A 12,205-nucleotide genomic window follows, 5' to 3' on the forward strand; every position below is an offset into this window, starting at 1 on the left:
TCCGTGATACTACGAAGGCAAAGTTCTGCCTTCCGAGGGCGTCAGAATCTTCGCTCAACCGCTGTCGTGGATGTTGGGCCTCCGGTCGTGGCGAGATACAGCTTAGAGTGGATCTGATGAGCTACATGGCGGCGCCCTAGCACTCAGTGTTCGTTCGAAGCGCCGGCTTGAGGGTGACAACAGCGGAAGCATACGACCGAATCGAATTCGGTGGCAATCGTCTTCAATCGGCAGGCAAATCTGAATTCATCGGGCGTTGCCAGCGATTCGGGATGTGCAAGCTTTCCCGGCAGTGTATGCTCTGTGCATGATAGAGCTCCTCACTCCCTTCGCTCGTCTTTTAACTGGGCTAGAGATATTAGTGCCTTTCAATTAGAAGGAGACTCACCGCGCTTGCGATTTTCATCTTTGTGAGTTGAACATGGCGGACCTTTGAAGCGTTGCAAGGATGCGAAGCTAGGGATGCAGCTCAGATGAGCACGTAGTGTCATTATATGTGCGCGGACGCGGCGTTACAGCAGTAGAGATGGTCAGAGAGATGCAATAAAGGCCAGCCGTCAAGGGTTGGAGGGCGGACGAGCCGGAGGGACCGCGCCTTTGTCGCCGCGTCCCTTGAAGCCTTTCTCGCGCTGGTCGCTGCCTTCGGGGCCTTTGGGTTGTCTGATGTGTTTTGCTCCTTCCTCCTTCTTCGCGGACAATGACGAGCTGCTTGCTTCAGCGCTGCTGCTGCCGGAGCCAAAAATGCGTTCCCTCGCAGCCTGATATTTTGCCTCGCGCTCCTGCAGGCTTTGTGTGTTGACGGGTGGAGAGGGGGAGGGGGAGGGAGCCGCGTTTGTCGGACGCTTGAGGATCTTGAGTTGTGGCTGAAAGGCGCCAGGAGGTGGGGGGACCACTGGGTGGGACGAGGATGCGGAGGGGATGATAGTAGGCATGGGCGCCGTGGTCTGCGAGTTCCTGAAAGGGATGGGTCGTGGTCAACGTCGTCTCCATGTGGCATAGCGACCCTGCACGACGCACGCGGCATTCCACAGCTTCTGATTCCCCTCCACGGTCGCTTCCGCGGGCTCCTCGTCGTCCTCGTCCTCCCAGTCATCTCTCACTGCCGCTTTCTTTGCGGGGGGTCGCCGCGCCGATGTCTGGACGCCTGGTCTCTTTCAGGGTACTTTCGCGACTAGCGTACTCCACGCACCGAGGGCGCCTGGTCCCAAGGGTCTGCGCCGCTGCCGGCGCTGAACGGCTTGATGGACGTCATGGGCGGTTTCGGACGTCGAGCGCGGCGAGGAGGACAATGGAGATGAGGGTAAGAAGCAATGATCCTAATCTGGCGTGCTCGGATCTTACACCGTTTTCACGATGCCGCTAGCGACTCTTCTCTTCCACAACAGCGATCATGGCAGCACCCAAGGACTTCTTCGAATACGTTGATGCTAGCGCGGGCCAGTTTATCCAGCGGTTGGGGGAAGCGGTGGCGATCCCGAGGTATGTGCACCGATCGTCCAGCAGGCGGAGTGCGATGCTGACGTCCCTCACAGTATCAGCGGCGACGCTGCCCGCCGTCAGGATGTTATCAAGATGTCCAACTGGCTGAATGCGCAGCTTCAGTCCCTCGGCGTCGACACCAAGCAGGTCGAGCTCGGCACGCAAGAGCTGCAGGGCCAGACGCTCCCCCTTCCCCCCGCCGTCCTCGGCTCCATCGGCAAGGACCCCAAGAAGAAGACTGTGCTCATTTACGGCCACTTCGACGTCCAGCCCGCCGAGCTCTCGGATGGCTGGGACACGGAGCCATTCACGCTCGTTGTCGACGAGAAGTCCGGCAAGCTGATCGGCCGCGGCGCGACGGACGACAAGGGCCCGATCCTCGGCTGGCTCAACGTGCTGCAGTACCACCACCAGCATGGGAAGGAGCTGCCCGTCAACCTCAAATTCTGCTTCGAGGGCATGGAGGAGAGCGGCAGCGAGGGGCTCGACGATCTCGTTATCCGCGAGAGTAAGCCTGGAGGGTACTTTGAGGGCGTCGACTGCGTCTGCATTGTATGTATCCCCCCTCCCTCTCTCATCCTACCTTGCTCATCTCCTCCAGTCTGACAATTACTGGCTGAACACGCGCACACCCGCGCTCACGTACGGCCTGCGCGGTATCGCCTACTACTCCATTCACGTCTCTGGCCCCGCCCGTGACCTCCACTCTGGCACCTTTGGCCGCACTGTACATGAGCCCATGACCGATCTCATCGCCCTCATGAGCAAGCTCATCGACAGGGAAGGCAACATTCTCATCCCGGGCGTCGATGACATGGTGTCCGCAGCTGACGCGGAGGAGAGGTGGGCAGACTCTTCCCAATCTTCGTCACACGCTGATCACCAGACTGTACCTCCCAGGAAAATATACGAAACGCTCGACTACTCTATCGAGGACATCGAGGAGGCTGCCGGCGCTAAGATCGCCCTGTCCGACGACAAGGTTCAGGTCTTGATGGGCCGCATGCGCCTCCCCAGTCTCTCCCTCCACGGGATTGAAGGTGCCTTCAGCACCCCCGGTGCCAAGACCGTCATCCCCGCAAAGGTTGCCGGCAAATTCAGCCTCCGCCTCGTCCCGCCACAAACGCCGGAGAACGTCACGCCACTGGTGAAGCAGTACATCGAGGACGAGTTCAAGAAGTTGCGCACAAAGAACAAGCTTGAGGTCGAGTACTTGCATGGCGGGCGCCCGTGGGTGGAGGACGTGAAGCATTGGAACTACGAGGCGGCGATCCGCGCGACGGAGACGGTCTACAAGCGCAAGCCTGATCTCACGCGCGAGGGCGGGTCCATCCCGGTGACTTTGACTTTCGCCGAATCCCTGGGCGTGAACGTCCTTCTCCTGCCGATGGGCCGTGGGGATGATGGCGCACAGTAAGTGGAAGTTGTCAGGACGTTACCGATACGCCGCTAATTGTTTGCAGTTCCACCAATGAGAAGATCGACCGCTCAAACTTCATAGAAGGCGTACGTTATTCCGCAATCTATCATTCTCTCTTGCTCACCGAACGCAGACCAAATTGCTGGGCTCGTATCTCTACGAGCTGGCCGCGTCGCAGTAAATGAATGGGCGGATGTATCAATAGTTGACTATCGATTGACAGGCTTGGGACTAAGTGTAGCTACCCCGGCTTCTTCGCGTGCCATTCGCGCCATGAGTTGTCCCCTGTGAGCATACATACATAACGCTGGCGTTTGGATCGGCAGAGTTTGAATGGCTCATTTGCAAAATGATCCCCGGGGCGCGTCGCGCAATGAGCCACACGTGATCGTCGTGTTCGAGCGCGCGCCCATTTATCTCGCGGGTCGAACCCAACCATCATCACCTCCATCCCCTCACACGACTTCTTTCTCCTCCTTATACACTCTACGAACGCGACGCAATGGAGAACTTGTGAGATTGATGATACCCAAAGGCTGCTTTGTGCTAACAATCAACATGAAAGACGCCGGCGCCTCATGGGTGGTGATGAATCTTTGAATCCAACGGGACCGCGGGGTTCGCGCGATGAGCCCATCGTAAGCCATGCACCCCTTTCTCTCTGCCCTTCTTACTTATATCGTGCTTGTCTTGCAGTCCCTAGGATCTACCGTGACGAGTTCGTCCTCGGATGCGTCCTCTGACGAGGATCGGCCACAAGTCGGCAAGTCGCGCAAGAACATGGTCGTGATTTCATCAGACGAGGAGGACGACAGCGGCAGCGACAGTGAGGTCGAGGTGGCATCTACCAGGTAAGTGGCGCGTACGTCCCCGCCGATAACCTCTTACACGCGCTGCAGCAAGCCCTTAGCACCACGACGTCCTGACGGGAACAATCAAGAGTCCCGCGACCCATCCCCCATTATCAAGCCAGGCTTCCTCAATCAGAAGCCCATGGTGGTCGCCAATCAAGCCGTTCACGACCCTTTGAACCGTCCCGTCGCGCGCCCTTTCAACACTCAACCGACCGCGATCAAGCCTCCCTCCAACCCCGTCAACCGATATGGACCCATTCCACCAGGCGGGCGCTACGGCCCTGCCGCTGTACAATACATACCGCCATCAGAGCTGCCCGACGTGGAGCTGGCGCCTGGCGAGCGAGAGAACATCACCGGCGCGGAGGCGGAGAAGGCGCTGAAGGAGCTCATGGGTGGGAGCATTAACGACGAGGAGGCGGCGGAGATAACTGAGGAGGATACGATTGTGCCAGGCTTCCGGGACACCATCAGGCTGATGCCGCACCAAGTGCTAGGACGACGATGGATGAAGGAGCGCGAGGACACGTCATTGAAGCGATATGGCGGTATATTGGCTGATGATATGGGGTGGGTTTTTCACGCATTGAAGTGGTGCGGTGCTGATCCTTGAGTCGCAGTCTTGGCAAGACTATCCAGACGTTGACGCGAGTAGTGGAGGGCCGGCCTAAGAAGCAGGACAGGGATGAGGGTTGGTCAGGGAGCACCTTGTTCGTGCTTTTCTTCTTGATGTGGCGCTTCGCGTTCTGACATATATATGTTAGGATCGTATGCCCGCTCGCCCTCGTCGAGCAATGGGAGTCCGAGGCAAAGAAGATGGCACCAGGCATCAAGGTCGTCAAACACCATGGCTCAAATCGCACGTCCGGTACACAGAACTATCATACCTCTAATCCGTGACCAGCTAACCTCGACATGCAGATCCCCAGTCATTCCGGAACGTACACATAGTTGTCACCACGTACGACGTCGTCAAGTCCGAGGCGCCAACTGGCGCGACAGCCAAAGACGAGGGAGCGGCGAAGAGCAAGAAGAAGGCCGCGGCGAGCTCGGACGACGACTCGGATGATATCGTTGCGCGCCCGGTGGTGTCGAAGGGGAAGAAGAAGGCCATGCCGAAGAACGCGTTGTTTGGTATACGGTGGTGGCGGGTCGTTCTGGGTGAGTGGCATTGGATAGGGGAAGGTGTGACGGATACGTGGAGTCTAACATCGACCCCGCAGACGAGGCCCACAACATCAAGAACCACAAGACGAAGGGTGCACGCGCATGCTGCGCCCTGCAGGCCAAGTTCCGCTGGTGCTTGACTGGCACGCCGATGTGTGTGTTCCTATACTTTGTTGTTACTCCTGAATTAATCCTCGTACTCCCACCAGGCAGAACAACGTGACCGAGCTGTACTCCCTCTTCGACTTTTTGCGCATCAAGCCGCTGAACGATCTCGAGCACTTCAACCGCACTATCGCGAGGCCACTCAAGGACGGCAAGGGTGGCACGCGCGCGATGAAGCGCTTGCAAGTCGTCCTCAAAGCTACCATGCTGCGCCGGACGAAAGACCAGGTGATCAACGGGAAGAAGTTGATTGAGCTGCCGCCGAGAACAGTAAGTGTGGCACTACATTTGGCTAGCAGTGCGGTTTGGGTACTGATCATCGTCTCCCTAGTTGAACATCATATCCTGTCCGTTCAGCACGCAGGAGCAGGCGTTCTATGAGGGTCTGGAGAAAAAGATGGGCGATACGGTGCAGAAGCTTATGGAGGGCAACAATGGCGGGGGGAACGCGTACATCAGTGTTCTTTTGCTGCTCTTGCGGTTGCGGCAAGGTACGTTGCTTTGAGGATGAGGGTGCACATCATTTAACACTTTTACTAGCGTGCGATCATCCGGTGCTGGTTGAGGAAGACTACAAGGAGGACGTCGACGCTATTGAGAGCAAGGAGGCGAAGAACAAAGACGACGCAACAGACCCTGATGATCTCGCGGCGGCTTTCGGACAGCTCGGCGTGACGAGGAAGTGCAAGCTTTGCCAGGCTGAGTGGGTCCTTACCCTCAATTATCCCTGATATGCCATTGACGCAAATACCATCGCAGGCTTCCTCGTCGCAAGGCGGAAGACAAAGACGAGGACGACGAGCAAGACGAAGACTTGGACCGCTTCTGCAGGGACTGCGCCATGCTGAAGGCAATGCGTGTCGACGGGATGTCCTCCTCGGCGAAGTTACGAAAGATCATGGAGATCCTCGACGAGATCGAGGACCGCGGCGAGGGCGAGAAGACGATCGTGTTCTCGCAGTTCACCTCCATGCTTGACCTCATCGAGCCGTTTTTGAAGAAGCGTGGCGTCCGCTTCGTCCGATGTGAGTTCTTCTTGGCAAGACCTATGTCATCTCGACATCTCGGAATGCTCACAACCGCACGCAGACGACGGCAAGATGCGCGCGGACATGCGCGAGCACTCGCTCAAGCAGATCCGGGAGAACGAGAGCATCAAGGTCATCCTCATCTCCTTCAAGGCGGGCAGCACGGGGCTCAACCTCACCGCCTGCAACAACGTCATCCTCGTCGACATGTGGTGGAACCCGGCGCTCGAGGACCAGGCGTTCGACCGCGCGCACCGCTTCGGTCAGCAGCGCCCGGTGAACATCTACAAGCTCAAGATCGACGATACGGTCGAGGATAGGATACTGGCGGTACGTTGCCTCTGGAAGTTGAGCGTATAGGGGCTTCAGCTGATGAGTTTTGATAGCTGCAAGAGAAGAAGCGCGAGCTGACGAAGGCGGCGCTGAGCGGGGAGAAGGTCAAGAACCTGCGCCTCGACATGAACGAGCTGCTTGCGCTGTTTAGGCATAGCGCGGATTATGATGACGACGAGGACGATGAGGACTAGACGACTGCTACGATTTCCTTTTCATGATCTTTGGATTACTCATAATTAGACCATGAGGGCCTTTGACAGGTCGTCCCCGGCGTTGTACTTTATGACTTGGCCTACGGTATACTACTCATTGCGGGATGGATCCTTCATCCCCTCATCAGTGTTACACTTAGTGTGCACCTCGAAGATGATCTCTTGTTTACACTGGTGAACGTGCGACGCCGTCATTGACACGTTCTTCTTAGCCCTTGGTCCACTTCATACTACATCCGACCTTTGCGAGCGATTTTGTGCTAGTCCTTGCCAACTTGACCGTCCGAGCCTGGCTGAGGGCCTGAGGCTGGGGCTACCTCAACTGGAGGTCTGAAACGGAGAAAGATACTTGTCCCGGCATCAGGGCTCGAACCTCCGACCTTCTTTAGGCCCGGAACCTCCGAAACGCAAGTGTGGACACCGTTCTCGTGGTGGTGGGCAACCGCGGTGTCCGAGGATCGGTCGGGTGCCCCGACCATGAACTTCCCCTTTGGGTACAAGGACACTCGCATGTAGACCCTCGCTATGGAAGTCACACAGAGGTCGAGGAACAGCAGATATTTACTTTGACATTGAAGATATCGTTTGCGCTCCTGGGCGCTTTCAAGAGAAAATAAGTAAGTATAGTACAACGGTGTTCAGTCGAACACCCGCGAGGAACAAGTATCAAGCTCATCTGAGGCAAGTCACAGCGGAAAGAAGGAAATATCGACAAAAGTAACACCAAAGAAGAAGTATAAAGAAAACAAGGAACCAGCGAGAAAGTAAGTACAAGCGACTAGCGGTGCGTCCTCAAGGCTTTCCGGATTTCCTGCTTGCCAAGCACCTGAAAGAGTTCACGGCGGGCGGCCATATCACGGATTACGCATATCGACCACTGCTGTTGAGGTCGTTCATCGTTCCTAACCAGCACTGTCGTTGCGACAGAAGGAAGCTTTCTATGATTGCCCGTAGGCAATGTCGAGCTGCAACGCATATCGAGCGGAGCACATATTCTTCGTCGTTTCCAAACAAAAACGCGGACTGCAGGTCCATCACATGGCCACGTTTACCCCATCGCGTTCCCCCACATCGCCGGAGAGCCGTAGCGCGGGTCCATTGCGAGGTGCGGTTGAAGATGGGGATCGAGGGCATGCGCCGGTGCTACTCCTAGGCTCGCTTGAGGCTGTCCGACGTAGCCCAGATGTTCATCACCGAAGCCGAGCATCTCTCTTCCATATCCCACAGACACCCCGTCATATCTCACAGGCCCTCCCCCGTACCCCAGGCCGCCGCCATGACCCAGTCCAGATAGGAGGTGCGCGTCATGAGACGGCGGCAGCGACGCCTGCACAAGTCCGCCCATCGGCTGAGGAGCGAACGGTGCTGATGGCATAGCACCGAGGCCCTGCGACCCCTGGCTGCTCCATAGCGTCTGCTGCGACAGCGGCTGCGAAAGTGCCGGTTGCTGGCCATACATCGAAGACGGCAGCGCCGCGGGCGGGAGCGGGTTGGCACTGAGGGAGCTGTTGAAGGCACCCATCAACGGCGTGCAGAAGGTATGAGACTGTTCGCCCCAGACCTGCGGCCCGAAGCGTTGGTCTACAGGCACTCCGCCGAGCGCTGACGACCCGAGAGGGCCGGGCAATTGTCCCGGTGGACTTGTCGACGACGCAGTCAAGGGGCTCGGAGAGACGCCCAGCATACTCGGCACTCGCGGCGGCGACGCCAACGACGGCATCGCCGACTGTCGGCCATCCATGCGTCGCGGCGCCATCATACTCTTGACCAAGTCCTGGGCCGTCGTGCCCACGACGGGAGACTGAGTCATACCTCGTATTGACGAGCGACGAGAGGTAGCGTCTTTTGTGGCCGACGATCCTTGCGGCGGGGAGCCAAGAGGCAGACCGCTAGCCTGCGACGGTGGGGAGCCGACGGTACGAGCTTGCGCATTCAGAGATGACGGCCCCAATCCGCGGAGGGGAGAGGTTCCCAGAGACGATGACGCATTCTTCGCGCCGGCGTCTGCTGGCGGGCTTGGGAAGAGCGAGAAGCCTTTGTCCGCTGACGAATCCTTCGTTGGTGAGATGGGCCTGAGGGGCGTGATCGGACTCCCGATGGGCGCCATGGTCGCCTTCGCGGGCATAGATGGCACAATGGGGTCCTCAGCCATGAACGGCATATTCGAGATGGACTTGCTCCGCGTGCGACTGGGTGAGCTGGGGGCCCTGAACGCACAGTTAGTTGGGTCTTCGTTCCACGTCTCGTCTATACGTACCTGGGGTCCCAGACAATCTGTTCTTCGTCATCCACGTCCATCTCTTCTTCCGTCGTGTTGAGGTGATCGAACGCTTTCCGGACGACTTCGTCGTCGTTGACGCTGACGCCCTCGGGCAGGTCTTCCTCGATCTCTTGCACGGAGGAGCGCGGAACGTTGGTGGTGAGGGCCCCGTTCTCCGACGAGCTCCCTCCGCTGACTTCATCCGCGGCCTGCGATTCGACACCTTTGAGAGCAAATTGATTGCCGTACAAGGCGATCGGCGCATCCTGGAATGAAGATGAGTTCGTGGAGATCACGAAGAGACAACTACACACACCTCCCGCTTCGCCAGCGCCCGTGCATCTGCCAACAGGTCCGATATGCGCATCAACTGCAGCACATTCGGATGCTCCTGCGCCGCCTGATCCTCGAACGCACCGACCCCCTGTCCATCCATCTGCTTCTTCAACGGCAGGAACCCGCGCATGTCCACATCCTCCTCCAATGCGACCGTCAACTTCGGTAGCTCCTTCTCCGGGAACGCCCGCGCCAACGCGCGCGAGAAGTCCGCGTACTTCTGCCAGAACTTCACGAGCATCGTGCTCCCCTTCTTGTTGTCCTTGTCCCGCTCGCGCGCGCCGCGGCCCATCTTGCGCGCGTCCGCGACGCATTGCGGGTTCCAGTTCTTCATCACGTACGCGTAGTTCGCCTGCAGCCACTTGCTCGCAATGCGCAAGGCGGACAGCGTCCGACGGAACTCGCCTGTGATGCGCTGGGCGAGGTCGGTAGGGGAGGGAGCGCTGGCGGTGGCGTCCTTGAGCTCATCGATGCCGACTTCAAGGAGCGTGCGATGCATGAGCAAGAGGTGAGCGAAGATGCGGTACTCGGTCATCTCAGAGGACGAGGTCTTGTCGCGGAGCATGCGGTGCTTCCAGAGGGCGGCTTGGGCGAGAATCATGACGTCTTCGATCACATCGGGCGGAAGATGGCGCTGAGAAATAAGGAAGTGGAAGTCAGTGCAGGCGGAAGAGGTTAGTTTCCTGAGAAGGGAGTCGAGGGGCCTGCGGCATGGATTAGGTGATAATATTGAGGAGTTGCAGGCGAGACGTACTTCTCTGATCCATTGCGCGAAAGAGTATGACGCCAAAGAGCATGAATAACCACGATCTTTTCCTTAAAGCCTTCAATTCGCGCACGTATATTGACGTCGCCTTCCTCTTGCTTCTTCTCGTTCTTCTCGTGCTCTTGCTGCCTGCGTCGCTTGTACTGATCCAAAGCCTTATTGAACACGGTCGCCAGATTATCCGCCGCCGGCTCGTACGGTTGGCGCACGCAAAGCGCCCGATAGTAGTGCACGACGGACGAGAAGACGTCATTCTGGTACGAGGCGATAATCGCCATCTGGTGAGAGGGGTTGCCATCGTCGGGGACCAGACGTCGCGCGTGCTCGTAGCACGACTGGGCCCGGTCATAGTTTCGCGGCCGCCGTTCCAGGTTGGGTTCCTTGTTCCGCCCCCGCCGTCCGCCACGCTCGCGCTTAAGCGGCGCTAACAGCTCGTGCTCTTCGTGGCCTGCCCGCGGGCGCCCCCCGCTCTCGTTGTACTGCTCCCGATAGCGTGCAATGTCTCCCATGCATATCAATGCCTTGCTGAGGATCGAGAGCCGACTGTGGCGTTGCTCGTCCGTCATCGGCTCGGTGTACGGTGGGGGATCGGGGAAGTGATGCTGGTTCCGCGCTGTCGGTGGCGGAGCGTCCTCCTTGCCTTCGAGTTCATCTTGCGTAGCCAGCTTGAGTTCGAGGAATGCGTGATTGGCCTCCCGAAGGGCGAATGCCCGGCGGAAGCGAGCGGCGAACTGCGCCCAAAACTTGTCTTCGTCAGCCAAGAATTGGCGGAATCGTTGCGTGAGCTTGCGGTGTTCGACTGGACCATGTCCGCGCTGGTTGTTTGGGCCCGGGCGAGCGCCATGCTGGATGGCGCGATCGATAGCCGCGATGCGCTGCTTGTAGACGGTGATGAAGGAGTAGGAAGTCTGCATCCAGAGGTGGGTTTCGGCATCTTTGGCCTCATTGGCATAGGGGTGCAGGAGGAGCAGGCTGAGGTATCGCCGCCGCAGACTATGACGTTCGGTCAGTGGCGAGCCGACAATGCAAGGACGTGGCACGCACTCTTGCCGCTGGAACTCGACCTCCCTGTCCCACGGGTCGCGCGTTTTGAGGAACTCCTTGAGGCCGGCATGGAGGCCTTTCGCCTCGCTAGTGAATCATCAGAGGGGGGGCCGTGTACTGGGGAGGTGTCCGGTACCGCGCAATAGTTGCTGGTTCAGCCATCGTGTTGGGGTACCAAGTTCAAAGATTCAGAGTAGCGACGGGGAAGCATCAGGAGTCCATGTCTGCCCTGGTCAACGTCGAGTGTGAGCAAGACGGCGAGAAGACGGAGGTATGCGAGTGGGTGGTAGAGGCGAAGATCAATAATGACCAATCTGGCGAGAACTGGTGGTGGGCACCCGGAGCTCCGAGCCATTGACATCAATGTATTCTTGTTTACTCGCATTTTCCCACCGAAATATGGCGTCGCCAATGTGACCCGGGCAAGGCCAGTTCAAACCTTCGGACGCAGCGGGATGTGGTGACACCGACAAGTACAAGATGACCTATGACTGGATTCCCACTGGCATAGATAGTCCATTCAGACGAGCAAATGGCCATGTCCCTTTCGGGAAAGAGCGAGTCAAGCCACTATCAAAATCATCAGTCCTTTACAGAATCAGTTGGTCAATATGTATGTGAAGTTTTGAGTGGGCCACGCAGCTGCATCGACCTGGATAGTCGCCGCAACGGGGCGGTCGGACCATCCCAAAAAGGAAGTCATTGTTCGTCATGCACGTTTTACGTGCGCAAGTATAGTAACAAACCCAGCCTTATAGATCGCAGGTTCCAGATATGCTTGCAGTATAATCAATCTTCGTAATACGGTACGAGTCAAGCGTGGTTCGGGCTCATATAGGGCTGCAGCTCTCGAGGGATTGTCGTGGGAAAACCTTCGTTCACGTGAGGACAGCACGTTTTGACGAATTCTGTCGCTTGCAAGCCCATCAAGGCAGCTTTCTGTAATTCATGGTGGCTCGTAGTAAGCATGCCGGAGACAGATCAGTACTCAATTGATGTTTCTGAGAATATCGCCTGCGTACGAGTAGGACGAACGAGGGCAGACTTTTGTCCGTGACCGTCACACCTTTGATCTCTTCTGTTCTCTTCGCTTGACCTCTGCGAATACAATACGGATATGATGTCCCGACAGTACTCC

At 57.7% G+C, this 12,205-nt stretch overlaps 5 protein-coding genes across 5 annotated transcripts; 2 read left to right on the forward strand and 3 right to left on the reverse strand.

Annotated features, from left to right (window-relative positions):
- Positions 1–423: 423 nt before the first annotated feature.
- SCHCODRAFT_02628099 (uncharacterized protein) lies at positions 424–1,277 on the reverse strand. The gene is made up of 2 exons (XM_050345448.1): positions 1,018–1,277; positions 424–954 (listed from the first exon to the last, which is right to left on the reverse strand). The coding sequence occupies exon 2, from the start codon at positions 930–932 to the stop codon at positions 558–560; it is 375 nt and encodes a 124-aa protein (XP_050199507.1). The 5' UTR covers positions 933–954; positions 1,018–1,277; the 3' UTR covers positions 424–557.
- Positions 1,190–3,234, forward strand: SCHCODRAFT_02628102 (CNDP dipeptidase). The gene is made up of 7 exons (XM_003031440.2): positions 1,190–1,300; positions 1,364–1,479; positions 1,533–2,031; positions 2,081–2,322; positions 2,380–2,892; positions 2,943–2,985; positions 3,033–3,234. Exons 2-7 carry the CDS (start codon positions 1,391–1,393, stop codon positions 3,078–3,080), a joined length of 1,434 nt encoding a protein of 477 aa, XP_003031486.1. The 5' UTR covers positions 1,190–1,300; positions 1,364–1,390; the 3' UTR covers positions 3,081–3,234.
- A 910-nt stretch (positions 3,235–4,144) lies between these two features.
- On the forward strand, positions 4,145–6,640 carry SCHCODRAFT_02505052 (uncharacterized protein; the record flags this gene model as incomplete). Its single annotated transcript, XM_003031439.2, has 11 exons — positions 4,145–4,323; positions 4,374–4,463; positions 4,518–4,621; positions 4,675–4,914; positions 4,977–5,073; positions 5,130–5,355; positions 5,417–5,576; positions 5,626–5,792; positions 5,879–6,110; positions 6,175–6,443; positions 6,500–6,640. The coding sequence occupies 11 exons, from the start codon at positions 4,145–4,147 to the stop codon at positions 6,638–6,640; spliced, it is 1,905 nt and encodes a 634-aa protein (XP_003031485.1).
- A 569-nt stretch (positions 6,641–7,209) lies between these two features.
- Positions 7,210–7,903, reverse strand: SCHCODRAFT_02628113 (uncharacterized protein). The gene has a single exon (XM_003031036.2). The coding sequence runs from the start codon at positions 7,866–7,868 to the stop codon at positions 7,710–7,712; it is 159 nt and encodes a 52-aa protein (XP_003031082.1). The 5' UTR covers positions 7,869–7,903; the 3' UTR covers positions 7,210–7,709.
- Positions 7,904–8,669: 766 nt separating this feature from the next.
- SCHCODRAFT_01048353 (uncharacterized protein) lies at positions 8,670–10,937 on the reverse strand (the record flags this gene model as incomplete). Its single annotated transcript, XM_003031035.1, has 4 exons — positions 8,670–8,774; positions 8,915–9,187; positions 9,238–9,940; positions 10,012–10,937. Coding segments are annotated over 4 exons (2,007 nt in total), but the record flags the coding sequence as incomplete, so codon positions are not given.
- Positions 10,938–12,205: the final 1,268 nt, after the last annotated feature.

The sequence above is a fragment of the Schizophyllum commune genome, assembly GCF_000143185.2.
Source record: "Schizophyllum commune H4-8 unplaced genomic scaffold SCHCOscaffold_7, whole genome shotgun sequence".
Classification (NCBI taxonomy): Eukaryota; Fungi; Basidiomycota; class Agaricomycetes; order Agaricales; family Schizophyllaceae; genus Schizophyllum; species Schizophyllum commune.

Bases quoted from the DNA above. Each gene is read 5' to 3' on its own strand.
- SCHCODRAFT_02628102 (XM_003031440.2), top strand. From the start codon at position 1,391: ATGGCAGCACCCAAGGACTTCTTCGAATACGTTGATGCTAGCGCGGGC. The intron at 2,032-2,080 runs GTATGTATCCCC...CATCTCCTCCAG, and splicing joins GCGTCGACTGCGTCTGCATT to TCTGACAATTACTGGCTGAA. The intron at 2,986-3,032 runs GTACGTTATTCC...CACCGAACGCAG, and splicing joins GCTCAAACTTCATAGAAGGC to ACCAAATTGCTGGGCTCGTA.
- SCHCODRAFT_02628099 (XM_050345448.1), bottom strand. From the start codon at position 932: ATGCCTACTATCATCCCCTCCGCATCCTCGTCCCACCCAGTGGTCCCC.
- SCHCODRAFT_02628113 (XM_003031036.2), bottom strand. From the start codon at position 7,868: ATGCTCGGCTTCGGTGATGAACATCTGGGCTACGTCGGACAGCCTCAA.